The sequence below is a fragment of the Myiozetetes cayanensis genome, unplaced genomic scaffold, assembly GCF_022539395.1.
Source record: "Myiozetetes cayanensis isolate MyiCay16 unplaced genomic scaffold, myiCay2020 scf124, whole genome shotgun sequence".
Taxonomy (NCBI): Eukaryota; Metazoa; Chordata; class Aves; order Passeriformes; family Tyrannidae; genus Myiozetetes; species Myiozetetes cayanensis.
Genome location: NW_026086871.1, coordinates 10,865 through 26,565, shown reverse-complemented (window position 1 = coordinate 26,565; position 15,701 = coordinate 10,865). Strand labels below are relative to the sequence as shown.

At 70.0% G+C, this 15,701-nt stretch overlaps 1 protein-coding gene across 1 annotated transcript; it reads right to left on the bottom strand.

The window, feature by feature from the left end:
• Positions 1-69: 69 nt before the first annotated feature.
• PRRC2A (proline rich coiled-coil 2A) lies at positions 70-13,716 on the bottom strand. Its single transcript, XM_050307662.1, is given in 32 exon segments — positions 70-274; positions 743-920; positions 1,016-1,087; positions 1,555-1,736; positions 2,184-2,264; positions 2,340-2,413; positions 3,061-3,150; positions 3,273-3,437; positions 3,755-4,220; positions 4,406-4,619; positions 4,621-5,314; positions 5,394-5,489; positions 5,492-5,545; positions 5,548-5,580; positions 6,179-6,198; positions 6,200-6,275; positions 6,278-6,458; positions 6,641-6,832; positions 7,039-7,541; positions 7,825-7,879; positions 8,015-8,210; positions 8,796-8,981; positions 9,089-9,173; positions 9,270-9,403; positions 9,878-9,942; positions 10,062-10,268; positions 10,944-11,080; positions 11,251-11,310; positions 11,734-11,916; positions 12,077-12,247; positions 13,019-13,134; positions 13,600-13,716. Coding segments are annotated over 31 exon segments (5,106 nt in total). The 5' UTR covers positions 13,113-13,134; positions 13,600-13,716; the 3' UTR covers positions 70-112.
• Between the last annotated feature and the right edge of the window lie 1,985 nt (positions 13,717-15,701).

The window sequence follows — 15,701 nt, the reverse complement described above, 5'->3', positions numbered from 1 at the left end:
GCCAGGAGCCGCCCCAGCGGCAGGAGGGGAGGGCGGCGCCGGGGGGCCCCGAAGTTGACGACAGGGGGCACCGGGGCTCCACCAGCGGCAGCAGCATCTGGGGGAAAGGGGGTCAGAGCAGGGGCTGGGCCCCAGGGGAGGGCGTGACCCCAAAAGAGGGGATTTTACCCCCAAAAGGGGGGATTTTACCCCCAAGAGGGGGTGGCTTTACCTGCTGGAAGCTGCTCTGGCCCTGCCCGTAGAACTCCGAGGGCGGGGTCAGGTCCTGTCGCATCTGAAATGGGGGGTGTGGCCGATGGGAGGGTGGAGTCTCATTTAGCCCCATCCCTGACCCACACCCTACCTTGGTCCTGCTGTTCACATTTGGCTCCACCCACTGCCACGCCCCCTGCAGCCCCACCCTCTTTGGCCCCACCTTCTTGCAGCTACACCCCCTTTGACCTTGCCCCTCTCCATTGCCCCACTCTGGCCCCTCTGCCACTGCCCCACCCATTTTGGCCCCACCCCGTTTGGCCCCACCCCGTTTGGCCCTTCCCCACTTTGCCCCCACCCTGTTTGGCCCCTCCCCATTTTGCCCCACCCTGTTTGGCCCCTCCCCCATTTCGCCCCACCCCATTTGGCCCCTCCCCACTGCCCCACCCACTTAGGCCCCACCCACGTTTGGCCCCTCCCCATTGCCCCACCCTGTTGGGCCACTCCCCATTTCCCCCACCCTCTTTGGCCCCTGCCCCAGCCCCCTCACCTGCAGCACGGGGGGGTCCGGGGGGGGGCAGTAGGGCCCGTACAGGAAGGGGGTTGGGTACAGGACCCCTCCAGCCCCCCCCAGCTTGGCCAGGTCGGGGCCCCCCAGGCCCGGGAAGTCGACGAAGGGGCCCTTGAGGGGGGGCAGGGGCAGCCCCGCCCCCGCCACCAGCACCGGCCTGGGGGCACAGAAAGGGGAGGGGGCTCAGAGAGGGGTCCAGAGTCAGAGAGTTGGGGGTGTTGCAGCCCCCAGATCTGCCCCTCCCCCAAATACCTGTAGGGGGCCAGCGAGGGGTCCCGGGCGGAAACTGCTGCCGGTGCCAGGGGGCTCCACGGGGGTGGGCACCTGGGGAGGGAGCAGGGCAGGATCAGCCCCATGGAGCCCCCACGTGACCCCCCAGACCCTCCCCACACCTCGAAAAGTGCCCCCAAAAGCCCAGACCTGCCCTCAAACCCCTAAAGTCCCATAACCCCCAGGTGACCCCCCCAGCCCCCCATAACCCTCCCAGCCCCCATTTCCCCCAGGTGACCCTCCCCAGCCCCCCAGCCCCTCATTCCCCCCAGGTGACCCCCAGCCCCCATTTCCCCCAGGTACCTGCCCGGGGGCTGTGGCCCCCGTAGGAGCCCTCAGGAAGGGGCGCTGTCCAGGCCCGGGAGTCCTCAGGGGGCCCTTGGGCTCGGGGTCTCTTGGGGCCCCTCGAGGGCAGCAGCTCCCAGTCCCGGGGGCAGCGCTGAGCTGGGGAGGCACAGAGTGAGCCCCGAAATCTTGACACCCCCATCCCCTCAAACCCCCAGGACCCCCCATCCCCTCACCCCCAGAACACCCCCAGCCCCCTACTCTCAGCCCCCGGGGTCGGGTCTCCTTCTCGCTGCGCTCTCCGTCGGGGGCCCTGTCGGGGCGTGGGGGACCCCCAAACCTCGGCCCCGGGGGTTCCGGGCCCGCTGGGACCTCTCGGTGCCGATGGGGCCTGGGGGCCGTGGGGGGCCCCGCACACCTGGGGGCAGGGTGAGGGGGGCTCAGGGCACCCCCACCCACCCCAGTTTGGGGTCCTCCCTGGACCCGCGTGTGCATGGGGGGGCAGCACCTTCCCAGTTCCTCCCAGTTCCCTCAGCGCCCACTCCCAGTCCCTCCCAGTCCCATCGCAGTCTCTCCCACTCTCTCCCAGTGCCTCCCAGTCCCCAAATCCTTTCCCAGTCCCTCCCAGTCCCATCGCAGTCTCTCCCCAATCCCTTCCCAGTACCCCCCATCCTCCAATCCTTCCCAGTCCCTTCCCAATCCTCCCAAATCCCTTCCAAGTCCCTTCCCAGTCCCATCCCAGTCCCCCAGTTCCTCCGTGCACCCAGTGTCCTGGTGGGGAGGGGCAGTCGGCAGCGCGGCTCGGGGGTCCCTCGGGAGGGGGAGGGCAGGGGGATTCCCCGCCCTGGGGCTGTTTGGGGGTTGCCGAGCCCTCTGTCGGGGAGCTGCGCTGACTGCAGGCGCCCGAGTCCCCGCTCAGCTCCACCCCGCTGTCCGCCGGGCTGGGCTGGGGTGGGGGCAATGGGGGTCAGGGGGCCACGGGGGCGGGGAGCTCTGGGACCCCCGACCCCCCAACTCTCACCTCGGGGCTGGCACCGTCCTCGAAGGGGGCAGGGCTCCATCCAGGGCTGCCCCGGGCCAGCAGCTTGGGGGCACCTGGGGGGTGAGGGGAGTACACCCAGTAACCTCCTCAGTGCCCTCCCAGTAACCCCTCAGTGCCCTCCCAGTAACCCCCTCAGTGTCCTCCCAGTAACCCCTCAGTGCCCTCCCAGTAACCCCTCAGTGTCCTCCCAGTAACCCCTCCAGTGCCCTCCCACTAACCCTCATGCCTCCAGTAACCCTCCAGTGCCCTCCCACTAACACCCTCCAGTGCCCCCAGTTCCTCCCAGACCCCCTCAGTGTCCCCCCTCCTTCCCCATCCCTCCAGTGCCCTCCCAGTGCCCCTCGATGCCCACTCAGTGCCCCCCAGTATCTCTCAGTGCCCCCCCTTCCCTCCCGGTTCCTCCCCAATCCCCTCACTGTCCCCCTAGTACTTCCCAGTCCCCCACTGCACCATTTAATGCCCCTCCACTATCCCCAGTCCCCTCCCAGTCCCTTCCCAGGTCCCTCCCAGTCCCCTCCCAGTCCCTTACTGGTGGGCAGGTGGCTCCAGAGGGGGGGGCTCAGCCTCCCCTGGGGGTCCCCCGGCCCGTCCTGCTGAGGGTCCCCAAAGCCCAGCGGATCCTGGGGGTCAGGGGGGTCAGTGGGGGTTGGGGCAGTGGGAGCCCCCAGGACCTCTCCAGGCCCCCTACCCCTCCCCTCACCTGATTTTGGGGCCTCTCGCGCCGTTTGGCTATAAGCCCCGAGCCCCGACCCGGCCCGGGGGCTCCAGGGGGCCCAGGGGGGCTCTGGGGCTGTGGAGGCAGAGGGGGTTATTGGGGGTCACTGTGGGACAGCCCTGGGGCAGGGGGCTGTAACTGGGGGTCAGCCCTGATTTGGGGGGTCAGCCCCAATCTGGGGGTCCCAGGGGCCGTACCTGCGGGGGGCAGCCCGGGCGGGGGTCCCGGCCTTGGGCCGCAGCTGTGCCAGGGCCCTGCGGATGCCCCCGGGTCGCTCGGGACCACCCGGTCGAGGCGGAACACGGCCGAGGGCGGGGGCAGTGCCAGCCCCGGGGGCCGCGCCGGGGCCAGGGGGCCGGGGGCTCCTCGGCGTTACGGCTGCAAGGGGGAGGAGAAAGGGTGAGAGACCCCCAAACACACCCTGAGCCCCCAGAACCCAAACCCTCCGTTTGGGTGTCCTCCTCCAACCATTCCCAGCCTTCTCCAGAGCCCCCAAACCCTCCCCAGCCCCATTTCTTGCCCCCAAGACCCCCAGAATTCCTTCTCCCCATCCCCAAGAGCCCCCAGCACCCACAGCCCCCATAACCCCCATATACTCTCCCCAGAACCTCCCCCCAAATTTCCCCCCAGACCCCATGTACCCTCCTCCCACCCCCCCAGCCACAGCCCCCTCACCTGCGGTTTCGGGCGAGGGCCACCCTCTTGTCCCCCTCGCCCCCCGGCTCGCTCGCTGCCGCCCCCTGCGGCCCCCGGAGCGGCCGCCCCGCGGCGGGGGGTTGTTCTGGGGTCCGGGCCCCCGAGCGGCGCTGGCTGGAGAAGCTGCGCTTGGCCAGGCGGGGGCTGGGGGCGGCGGGGGGCGGGCCTGCGCGGGGGCCGCCGGGGCGGGGGTCCCGCTCAGGGGCCCCCTGCGCCCCCCAGGTCGCTGCTCTCCGACGCCGTCTCCCACTGGTCCGAGTTGTGGTCGGGGAGCGGGGGGCGCTGGGGGCGGTGGTGGCCGCGGGGGGCCCGGGGCGTTTTGGGTGGGGGCAGCCCAGTCTGGGGGCCCCCCGCGCTGCTGGGGAGGGCCCTGGGGGCTCCTGGCGCAGGCGGCGGAACCGGGGGGGCTTGTCCTGCTGCTGCCCCCGCCCGTGGCGGCGGCGCCGGGGCCGCTCGAGCCCCGGGGCAGGGGCTGCGCCTGGGGCTGGGCGGGGGCAGGGCCGGCGGGGGGCTCCAGGCGGGGGCGGCCTCGCGGCCGCGGCGCAGCGGGACCCCGGGGGGTGAAGACGCGCCGCGGGGGGCGCGGGGGCAGCCCGGGGGCGGCGGCGGCGGCGCGGGGGCCTGGGGGTCTCGCCCCCCGTGTCGGAGCTCTGAGCCGCGCTGGCGCCGCCGGGGCTCTCCTCGTACTCGAGCTGCTGCGCGGCTCCGACCCGGGGGCCGGGGGCCGCGCCAGGGGGCCCCCGGAGGAGGAGGGCCGCGGGGCTGGGGGCGGCGTCCCTGGGGCGCCACGGAAGCCGCGGAACTCGCGGGGCGGCTCGCCCCGCCCCCCTCGGCCGCGCCCCCGTAGGCCCCCGGAACCCCTGGCCCCGGGCGAAGAACTCGCCGCGCCCGGATCTCTCCGGGGCCCTCGGCCGGGCCCCCGCGCTCCAGGGGGGCTCTCGGCGCGGCGGGACGGGACGCCTCCGCGCCTCTGGGGCCCCCCGGCCCTTGGTGGCCAGGGGAGGGGCGAGCCCGCTTTGGCCTTGGGGGCTTCTGGGAGTCCTTGGTGGGGGCTCTTCCCGGCGCCCCCCTCGTCCTTGGGGGTTTCTTGATGGGCCCTGCGGCGGGGGGGCTCTGTCGGGGGCTCGTCGGGGGCGCGCGGGGGCCCCCAGGCCTGGGCCCCCAGCGGGTCTCGGTGCGGGACCTCGGGGCTTGTGGGGCCGCCGGGGCGCGGGGCGCTGGGCGCGCGACCCTCCTCCTCCTCCTGGGGGCCTCAGCGCGGCCCCCAGCGCCTCCTCCTTCTGGGGGCTTCTGGGGGCGGCGCCTCTTGGGGGCTCCTTGAAGGTGGGGCGCGGGCGGCGGCGCGGGGGCGGCGGCTCTGGGGCCCTGTCGGGGCATTGGGGGTGTCGGGGGTCGTGGGGAGCAGCCCCGGGGGCAGGGCCCAGGGCCGGGGGCGCGGGGGTCCTCGGGGGCGGGGGGAAGCGGGGCAGGGGGCCCCCTGCTCTCGAAGGGGGTACACGTAGGGGGCGCCCCCGGGTCCCGCAGGCGGACGGGGGTCTCACTCCTGGGGGAGAAAGGGGGTTAGTGAAGGGTCGGGACCCCCAGAGCCCCACCCAGCCCCCCAAGCCCCCACTCACCTTAGCCCCTTGTCGTCGTCGCCGCGGGGCGCAGGGGAGGGCAGCCCTCGCGGCTCGGGGGGCCGCGAGGCGTCGCCCCTCCCCAGGTGGGTTTGGGGTCCCCGGGGTCCCGCGGTCCCGCAGGGGGGCCGGGGGGCGGTCGAAGGGCTCCGATCCCGACCCCCGCTGTCCGAGCGCTCCCGCGGCAGCAGCCCTGGGGGCACAGGGGGCACGGGGGGTCAGGGGGCACAGAGGAGGGATCAGAGACCCCCAAACACAGTGTGACTGTGCCCCCACTCACGCTGTAGAGCCAGAAACCCCCTAATGACACTGCGGGGCCCCAACGCCCTCCTCCCCTCAAATCATTCCAAGGGGCTCAGACCCCCTCAAACCCAGTATGGGGCTGAGACCCCCCCCTACCTCCCCAAATATCACCACGAGGCTGAGAACCCCCCAAATCCACTACGTGACCATGACAAATCCCTCTCCACCCCCAAATCCATCCACTATGGGGCTGAGAGCCCTCCTGCATCCCCCAGATATCCACTATGGGGCTGAGAGCCCCTTCAAATCCACTACGTGGGTTATGAACCCTCACCCCAGATCCATCCACTATGGGCTGAGACCCCCTACCCCCCAAATTCCACCATGGGGCTGAGACTTCCTTCCATTCACTATGGCCCCCCCTCATCCCCCCAAATCCACCACAGGGCTGTGATCCCCAGCCCCAAATCCTCCCATGGAGCTGAGACCCTCCCCTGAGCCCCATCTCTGTGGGGCTGAGACCCTCCCCAAGCCCCCCACCTCCTCACCTGAGGGGTGCACGCCGGGGGTAGAAGTCGACGGGGGCCCGCGGGGGAGCAGCCGGGGTCCACGTAGGGGGCAGCATCACCCAGCGGGGGTCGAGCCGAGCTGGGGCAGCGCCGGGGGCCGGCCCAGGGCCCCGAACAGCTTGGGGGCCCAGGGGGCGCCGGGGGCCGTACCGGGGGTACCCTGCCCCCAGAGCCCCCAGGGTGGGGGCCGCGGGAGGGGCCGTGGGGGCCCGTGCTGCTGCTGCTGCTGCCACTGCTGCTGCTGCTTCAGCAGCTGCTCCTGGGGGCACGGGGGCTTAGGGGGCACCCAGACTGGGGGAAACGGCTTTGCCCCCCAGACCCCCACACATCAAACCACCCCTCCAGGCACCCCCATGCTTGGGGAACCCCCGTCCCACCCCCACTCCTCCTCCCCATCTCCAGCCTCCCCAACCCCCTCCCACCCCCAACTCCCCTCCTCACCTGCTGCTGCCGCTGGAACCGGGGGCAGCGACTTCTGGTACTTGGGGTAGGCGGGGGCTGGGCCGGGGGCTGGCGTGGGGGCGCCGCCCCTCTCCCTGGGCTCCCCCTTGGGGGCGGTGGCAGTGGCGGCCGGGGGGCCGGGGGTGGTGGCGGCTCCTCGGGGCTCCAGGGGGCCTCGGGGCGGCGGCTCCACTGGGGGGAAGAAAATCAGAGGTGAGGAGAGATACAACATAGTGCAGCCCCCACCCCAAAACCCCTCCATGGGGCAGCCCCCAGGACAGAGACCCCCAAATTCTATGGACTCCCAACCCCCAACACCGAGACCCTCCAAATCCCCCGAGGTCCATGAGGGGTGGGAATCGGAGTCCCAGCCCCACCATAACGAACATCCCCCTCACCTGCAGCGCCGGGGTCCCGCCGTGCCCCCTCCTCCGGCTCCGGCCGCGCTCCGGCGGCTCCGGCGCGGCCTGGGGGCTCGGGGCGCCGGGGCGGCTCGGCGGGGGCGGGGGCTGGCCCGGGGGTCTCCGTGGCAGTCGGGGAGGCCCCGGGGGTCCCGGGCGGGGGCGGCGCTCGGGGGCCTCGAATTTCTCGTCCAGGCGCTTGAGCTTCTCAGCGCAGGCGGCGCGGCGCTGCTCGGCCATGCGGCGCTCCTCGGCCTCGCGGCGCCGCCGCGCCCGCGCCACCGCCTGCGACAGCTCCGCGCACGACTGGCGGCGACGGCGGCGCCACGCCTCATCTTCATCCTGGGGAGACACACCTGTCACACCTGCAACACCTATCACACACCTGGGACACCCCAAACACACCCCCCGCGCCACCGCCTGCGACAGCTCCGCGCACGATTGACGGCGACGGCGGCGCCACGCCTCATCTTCATCCTGAGGGGACACACCTGTCACACCTGGAGACACACCTGTCACACCTGGGACACCCCAAACACACCCCCCGCGCCACCGCCTGCGACAGCTCTGCCCACGACTGGCGGCGACGGCGGCGCCACGCCTCGTCTTCATCCTGAGGGGAAACACACCTGTCACACCTGGGGCACACCTGGGACACACCTGAGATACCTGGGACACCCCAAACACACCCCCCGCGCCACCGCCTGCGACAGCTCCGCACAGGATTGACAGCGACGGCGGCGCCACGCCTGTCTTCATCCTGCAGGAACACACCTGTCACACCTGGGACACACCTGAGATACCTGAGACACCCCAAACACACCCCCCGCGCCACCGCCTGCGACAGCTCCGCGCAGGACTGACGGCGACGGCGGCGCCACGCCTCGTCTTCATCCTGCAGGGGACACACCTGTCACACCTGGGACACACCTGAGATACCTGAGACACCCCAAACACACCCCCGCGCCACCGCCTGCGACAGCTCCGCACAGGACTGACGGCGACGGCGGCGCCACGCCTTGTCTTCATCCTGAGGGGACACACCTGTCACACCTGGGACACACCTGAGATACCTGGGACACACCTGGGACACCCCAAACACACCCCCCGCGCCACCGCCTGCGACAGCTCCGCGCAGGATTGACGGCGACGGCGGCGCCACGCCTCGTCTTCATCCTGCAGGGACACACCTGTTACACCTGGGACACCTATCACACACCTGGGACACTCCAAACACACCCCCCGCGCCACCGCCTGCGACAGCTCTGCACAAGATTGGTGGCACTGCTGGCTGCCACGGCTCATCCTTGTCCTGTGGGAGGACACACCTGTCACGCCTCGGCCTCACACCTGAGACACCTGGGACACACCTGTCACACACCTGCCTCGCACCTGGCTCCTATCTGGGCACACCTGGACACACCCATTACGCACCTGACCACCCCCATCACGCATCTGTCACACCTCTGAACTCACAACCAAACACAGCTATGTCATACCTGGGCACACCTGAACTCCTGGCTGAACGCACCTGTGTCGTACCTGGGCACACCTGAACTCACAGCCAAACACACCTGTGTCATACCTGGGCACGCCTGAACTTGCACCCGTACGCTCCTCGTCGTTCACCTGAACTGCCCTGGATACACCTGAACACGCCTGAGCCCCCCACCCCCGTGTCCCCCCAGCACAGCTCTGACCCTGTGCCCCCCTCCCACCCCGGGGTCCCACCCCAGGGGTCCCACCCCACTCACCGGGAGCTCGTTGGGCGTGGCCCAGCTGCCGCGGTTGGGGGCGGCGGGGGGCGGGGCCCGGTTTGGGGGCCGGGGGCGGTGCCGGGGCTCTTTGGGCCCCTCCTTCTGGGGGGCGACTTGGGGGGCGGCGGCTCCTCCTTGGGGGGCTGCGGAGCCTCGGGGGGGGCCGGCGGCTCGTTCTCCTTCCTGGGGGGGACACAGGGATTATAGGGGGTGATGGGGAGCCCCCGTTTTTGGGGGGTGATGGGGAGCCCCCCTTTTTTGGGGGGGTCCGGGCTCCCCTGCCCCCTCACCCCTCGTCCTCCTCGTCCTCGTCCCGCCCGTCCTCCTCGTCGCTGAACTTGAGCTTCTCGCTGTAATCGACCTCCTCGTGGGCTCCTGGAACACGGGGGGGGACAAAGTGAGCGTGGGGGGGTCCCCGGGGGTCCCCCAGCCCCTCCAAACCCCCCTGAACCCTTCCCAAGCCCCCCTCACCGGCCCAGCCCTCGTCGTTCTCCTGGTCCAGCTCGTCGAACTCGCGCAGCTCGTCCTGGCGCAGCACGGGGGGGCGGGACGGGGGAGACCCCCCCCTTGGGGGGGCACCACGGGGACCCCCCGGCCTTGGGAACCTGTGGGGGTCAGGGGGTCAGCAGGGGGGGAACCCCAAACCCCCCGGGGTGGGAGCTCAGGGGTTTTGGGGTCCCCATTAACAACAGGATTGGGACCTTTGGGGTCTCCCCAACAAGAAGACTAGGGGGGTTTGGGGGTCGCCCCCAGGGTGATAATGAGGGAATGAAAATTTCGGGACCTCCCATTATGAGAATGGGGGTGAGAAGCAGGGAAAGGGTTTTTGGGGTTACCTCAGTCATGGAATTTGGAGACAGAAAAGATTTGGGGTCCCCCCAACGTAATAATCGGGGTGTTGGGATTTTTGAGGGGTTTAGAGCACATTGGGGTCCCCCCAAACAAATAAGTCAGACCAGTTGTGGGGGGTGGTTGTGGGAGGAGAGAGAGGGTGGGGGGACCCCAAAATGCAGGAACCAGGGGGCAGAGTCAGCCATTTGGGGGTTTTTTGGGGGGTTTTGGGGGTGCTCCCCACTCACCTCTGTGCGTCGGGGCCCCGGAAGGGCCCGTAGGGCGGCGGGAAGGGCAGGTACGGGGGGTACATCTGGGGGGGACACCCCAAAATTAACGGGGGAGCCCTCCCTTCAGTGGGGAAAACCCTCCCCACGTTTGGGGGAGCGGCACCCCCACATTTGGGGGGTGGGAGGAGGGGTCGATACTCACAAAGGGTGGCATCACCCCCCGGTATGGGGGGAAATGGGGGGGTCCGGGGGGGGCTCCCCCCCCCTCGGCCGGGGGCTCCTCAGCCCCTCGCCCCTCCCGCCAGCTGCCGCCTGGGGGGAAAGGGGTCAAGGAGGGGCCTAGAATGAGTGGGGGGGTCCTGGGGAGTCCATGGGGGATAAGGGACTCCGGGGAACATTCAGGGGTGTCCTGGGTGGCTCAGGGGTGTCTGAGGGAATTTGGGGTTCCCAGAGGGGTCTCAGGGGTGTCTGAGGGAATTTGGGGTTCCCAGGGGGGCTCAGAGGTGTCTGAGGGTCCCGAGAGGGCTCAAGGGCATCTAAGAATGCTCAAGGGTGTCTGAGGGGGTTTAAAAGTGTCTGGGGTCCTGAGGGGGCTCAGGGGTGTCTGGGGGGCTCAGGGTGTCCGCGGGGTTCAGGGGTATCTGGGGTTCCCGAGGGGCCTCAGGGGTGTCCAGGGTGTGCTGGGGGCCTCAGGGGTGTCCAGGGGGCTCAGGGGTGTCTGGGTTCCCAAGGGGGCTCAGGGGTGTCTGGGTTCCCAAGGGGGCTCGGGGATGTCTGGGGGGCTCAGGGGTGTCCAGGGGGCCCAGGGGTGTCCAGGGGGTTCAGGGGTGTCTGACGGGGCTCAGGGGTGTCTGGGTTCCCAAGGGGCTCGGGGATGTCTGGGGGCTCCGTGGTGCAGGGGTGGGCTCAGGGGTGTCCAGGGGGGCTCAGGGTGTCTGGGTTCCCAAGGGGCTCGGGGATGTCTGGGGGCTCAGGGGTGTCCAGGGGGCTCAGGGGTGTCTGGGTTCCCAAGGGGGCTCGGGATGTCTGGGAGGGCTCCGTGGTGCAGGGGTGGGCTCAGGGGTGTCCTGAGGGGGTCACTCACCGTGGGGGCGGGGCTCGGTGCGCGCCCACCCGACGCGTCGGCAGCGCCCCGCTCGCGGCCGCCCTCCCCGCTCGGCGGCCGCCCCAAACTAGGGAACTCCTCCCGCGAGAACCGGCCCGGGAGGGGGGCTCTGGCACCTGGGGGGCACAGGGGGTCAGCAGGGCCCCAAAACATGGGGCTCCCCACGGCCGGGGACCCCCAAACCCCCAGCGAGGGGCCCCATGGACACGGAGGGCCCCCAATGCCAGGGGGCTCTGGGGGTCAGGGGACCCTGGGGTTCAGGGGTCCCCCAAGGGGGGTCTCTCACCATCGGCGGGAGTACCGCTGGCCTGCGCCCAGGACTTTGCCGCGCTTGGCGGAGGGGGTTCTGTGGGGAGACATCGGGGGTCAGGGGGCTTTGGGGGCAGGGGTTCCCAGGGGGTCTGGGGCTCACAGGGGCAGTGCCCCCTCACCTCGGGGTCCCCGGGTCCATGTCCCCACTGGGGAGATCTGGGGGCTCTCAGGGGGGTCCCAGGGGCAGTGCCCCCCTCACCTCGGGGGTCCCTGGGGTCCATGTCCCCCCAGAGGGGAGATCTGGGGGGGTTCCCAGGGGGCTCACAGGGGCAGTGCCCCCCTCACCTCGGGGGTCCCCGGGGTCCGTGTCCCCCCAGAGGGGAGATCTGGGGGGGTTCCCAGGGGGCTCACAGGGGCAGTGCCCCCCTCACCTCGGGGGTCCCCAGGGTCCGTGTCCCCCCAGAGGGGAGATCTGGGGGGGTTCCCAGGGGGCTCACAGGGGCAGTGCCCCCCTCACCTCGGGGGTCCCCGGGGTCCGTGTCCCCCCAGAGGGGAGATCTGGGGGTTCCCAGGGGCTCACAGGGCAGTGCCCCCCTCACCTCGGGGGTCCCTGGGGTCCGTGTCCCCCCGGTGCCGCTCGCAGGCGGCTGCGAATCCGGCGGTGACGGCGACTGCGCGGGGAGGGGCGGAGGGCTCGGAACTGGGGGAAAGAAAGGGGGTGTCAGGATGGTTGAGAACAGAGGGTGCCAAGACCCCACACCCCCTCAGTCCCCCAGGACACCCCTATTCCCCCCACAACGTGTGGGGGCTGGGGTCACTCCAGCCAGCCCCTCACCCCCAGTCCTCCCCGTGCCCCCCACCTGCGGGGGTCTGGGGGTCGCTCCGACTGGCCCATCCCGAGCCGTCTCGGGGCACCAGCGCCACGTTGGGGTCGTTGCCCTTGTTCTCGGCCTTCAGGCTCGGCAGGTGCGCGGGGGGCATGCGCCGGCTGGGCACCTTGCCCAGGCTCTGCAGCCCATGGCGGGGGGCGCCTGGGGGGCACAGACCCACAGTGAGCCCCCCCAGTGCCCCCCGGGACCCCCAGAGCATCCCCAGATCCCCCCCATCCCCTGGGACCCCCACATGTCCCGTCCACTGGGGGGGCACCTTGCCCAGGCTCTGCAGCCCATGGCGGGGGGCGCCTGGGGGGGCAAAGACCCACAGTGAGCCCCCCAGACCATCCCCGGGACCCCCAGAGCATCCCCAGGTCCCCAAACCACCCCCAGACCCCAGTACATCCCATCCACTGGGGGGGCACCTTGCCCAGGTTCTGCAGCCCATGGCGGGGGGCACCTGGGGGGGCACAGACCCACAGTGAGCCCCCCGGGACCCCCAGAGCATCCCCAGATCCCCAAACCACCCCCAGACCCCACTACATCCCATCCACTAGGGGGGCACCTTGCCCAGGCTCTGCAGCCAATGGCGGGGGGGGCACAGACACAGGGTCACCCCCACAACCCCCCGAGACCCCCAAACCCCCACAGGGGGACATCACAGGTCACAACACCCCCCGAGCCCCCCCAAGACCTTCAAGGACCACCCAACCCTCCCCGAGGCCGTACCTGTGTGTCCCCCCACCTCACCTCGGGGTGCAGCGTTTCCAGTCCCCCCCCCTCACACCAAGCCCCCTTTACCCCATCCTGGTAACCCATGGGGGGGTCTGTAGCCCCCCTATCCCCCCTAGGACCCCCTCCTTTACCCCCAGCCCTGGCACTGGGGGGGTTTGAAGCCCCCAGCCCCCCGTGTGCCCCCCCGGCCCTCACCGGCGGCGCGGGGGGGCTCGAGGGGCCGCCCCCGGTAGCTCTCACTGAGGCTCAGGCAGTTGTAGCGCCGGCCCCGCGCAGCCCGATCGCTCATCGCGCCGCATCGGCCGCGGGACCTGCAGGGGGACACCGGGGGTCACCGGGGGCACCGAGGGGCACGGGGAACGGGGACTCCTCGGGTGAAGGGGGGTCTCAGATATTGACCGTGCAGGGGTCACAGCCCGCGAGACCCCCCCAATAAAGGATAGCAGGGACACCGGCGGGGGTGGGGGTCACGGAGACGCACAGGCCGCGCCCCCCTCAACGGCGGGACCCCGAGAGAACCCCGCCCCCATTAACGGGCCCCCCTCCATTAACGACCCCCGCAATTAACGGGCCCCGCCCTCCCTTCAAGCCCCTCCTCCTCCGTTACCGGCTCCCGGGGTGTTTCGGGGGTCCGAGGTGGGGGTGTGAGGGGTGTGAGGGGGGGCCGCCGTTCCAAGATGGCGGCGGTGCCGGCGCCGCCGCGGCCCGGGCTGAGGGACGGGATGGGGGTGCGGGTTCATCGGCGCCTCCCGCGGTCCCCCGCGCCCCGTACCCACCTGTCCGCCCCGGGCGGGCTCCGCTGCGGCGGCCGCGCTCTCGGGGGCCGCGGGCGGGGCGGGCGGGCGGCGGATGGCGGCGGATTCCGCTGCCCCCCCCCTCCCTCCGACACGGCCCGCGGGGCCTGCGCGCATGCGCCGCGCGCCTCGGGCCGCCCCGCGCGCTCCGGGCGGGCGGAGGGAAGGGCTGAGAGGGGGGGGAAGGAGCCGGCATCGCCAACCCCTCCCCTTGCGGTCCCCGCTCACGGGGAGCCGTTCCCCCCTCCGGCCCCCGCGCGGTGGAGCGGCCCGGCGGGGCCGGCGCCCGGCGCGGCTCCGGCGCCGCTCAGACGGCGCTCAGGCGGCGCAGGCGGCGGAGCTCCGGAACGGGGCGGGGATCGCGCTCGGTCCCCGGTGTGAGGGAGCTCCGGCAGCGCCAGGGCTTAGGGGGATCCGCGCTCGGTCCCCGGTGTGAGGGAGCTCCGGCAGCGCCAGGGCTTAGGGGGATCCGCGCTCGGTCCCCGGTGTGAGGCGGAGCTCCGGGAGCGCCAGGGCTGGTGGGATCCCCGTTCGGCCCCCGGTCTGAGGGAGCTCCGGGAGCGCCAGGGCTGGGGGGATCCCCGTTCGGCCCCCGGTGTGAGGGGGGGACCCCGGGCTGAGGCGGCGGGAGCGTTCCCGGGCCGGCCTTGGAGCCTCCCGGGCGGGCAGAGGAGTCCCCGGACGGGAGGGGCTTTAAAGCCCCTTTAAATCGCCCCAAAACGTGAACAGCGGGACAGGGGAAGCCTCGTCCGGCCCGGGCTTTGTGAGGGGTGGAGGAGACGCCTCCCTGTTGCTATTCCTGCCCCTGCTCCCGTCGTTTAAAGTTTGTTTTTGTGGGGGTCTGTAATTGGAATTAACGCCCGTTGCGTGCGGGTGAAACCCAAGCCTCGCAGTCCGCGTCCCCAAAAACCCCGGCGCTTTTCCCGCAGGGAGGGAAGCGCAGAGCTGGGGTCTTTTTGTGTATGTAGGCTTTGTGTTGTGATTCTATTTGAGTGGTCAATTCATATTTATAATTGGGTTTTTTTGTGGTTGTGCTTCAAAGTGGTTCTTTTATATTTGTAAGTTTTTTTAGTTTGGTTTTGTCTGAACACTCATTTAGTATTTATTATAAATATATTTATATTTAGGGTAAATGTGGCGGGAGGCGCTGGGGGTGCCCAGCCTGGGGGGTTTCCCTCAAGGGGTGGGAGATCCCCTCCCAACAAAACCCTCCCCGAGAGAAACCCTAAAACCCAAAACAATCCCAGAGAGACCCTAAAACCCCAGAGAGCCTTCCAGGGACAGCCACGATGAGGCTGGGGGGAAATGGGGGGGTCAGGGACACAAAAAACATCATAGAGACCCCATAGAGACCCTAAAACCCAAAATAACCCCAGAGAGCCTCCCGGGGACGGCCACGATGAGGCTGGGGGGAAACAGGGGGTCAGGGACATGAGAACCATCATAGAGACCCCATAGAGACCCTAAAAATCCAAAATAACCCCAGAGGGACCCCAAATAACCCCATAGAGACCCTAAAACCCCAGAGAGCCTCCCAGGGACGGCCACGATGAGGCTGGGGGGAAACGGGGGGGAAAGGGACATGAGAAACATCATAGAGACCCCATAGAGACCCTAAAAACCCAAAATAACCCCAGAGAAACCCTAAAACCCAAAACAATCCCAGAGAGACCCTAAAACCCCAGGGAGCCTCCCGGGGACGGCCACGATGAGGCTGGGGGGAAACGGGGGAAAGGGACATGAGAACCACCATAGAGAACCTACAGGGACCCTAAAAACCCAAAATAACCCCAGAGAGCCTCCCGGGGACGGCCACGACGACGCTGGGGGAAAACGGGGGGGAAAGGGGGGTCAGGGACATGAGAACCATCATAGAGACCCTACAGGGACCCTAAAAACCCAAAATAACCCCAGAGAGACCCTAAAAACCCAAATGACCCAATAGAGACCCTAAAACCCCAGAGAGCCTCCAGACGGCCCAGATGAGACCCTGGGGACAAAGGCACATGAGAACCATCATAGAGACCCTAAGAGACCCTAAAACCCCAGAGAGCCTCCCGGGACGGCCACGATGAGGCTGGGGG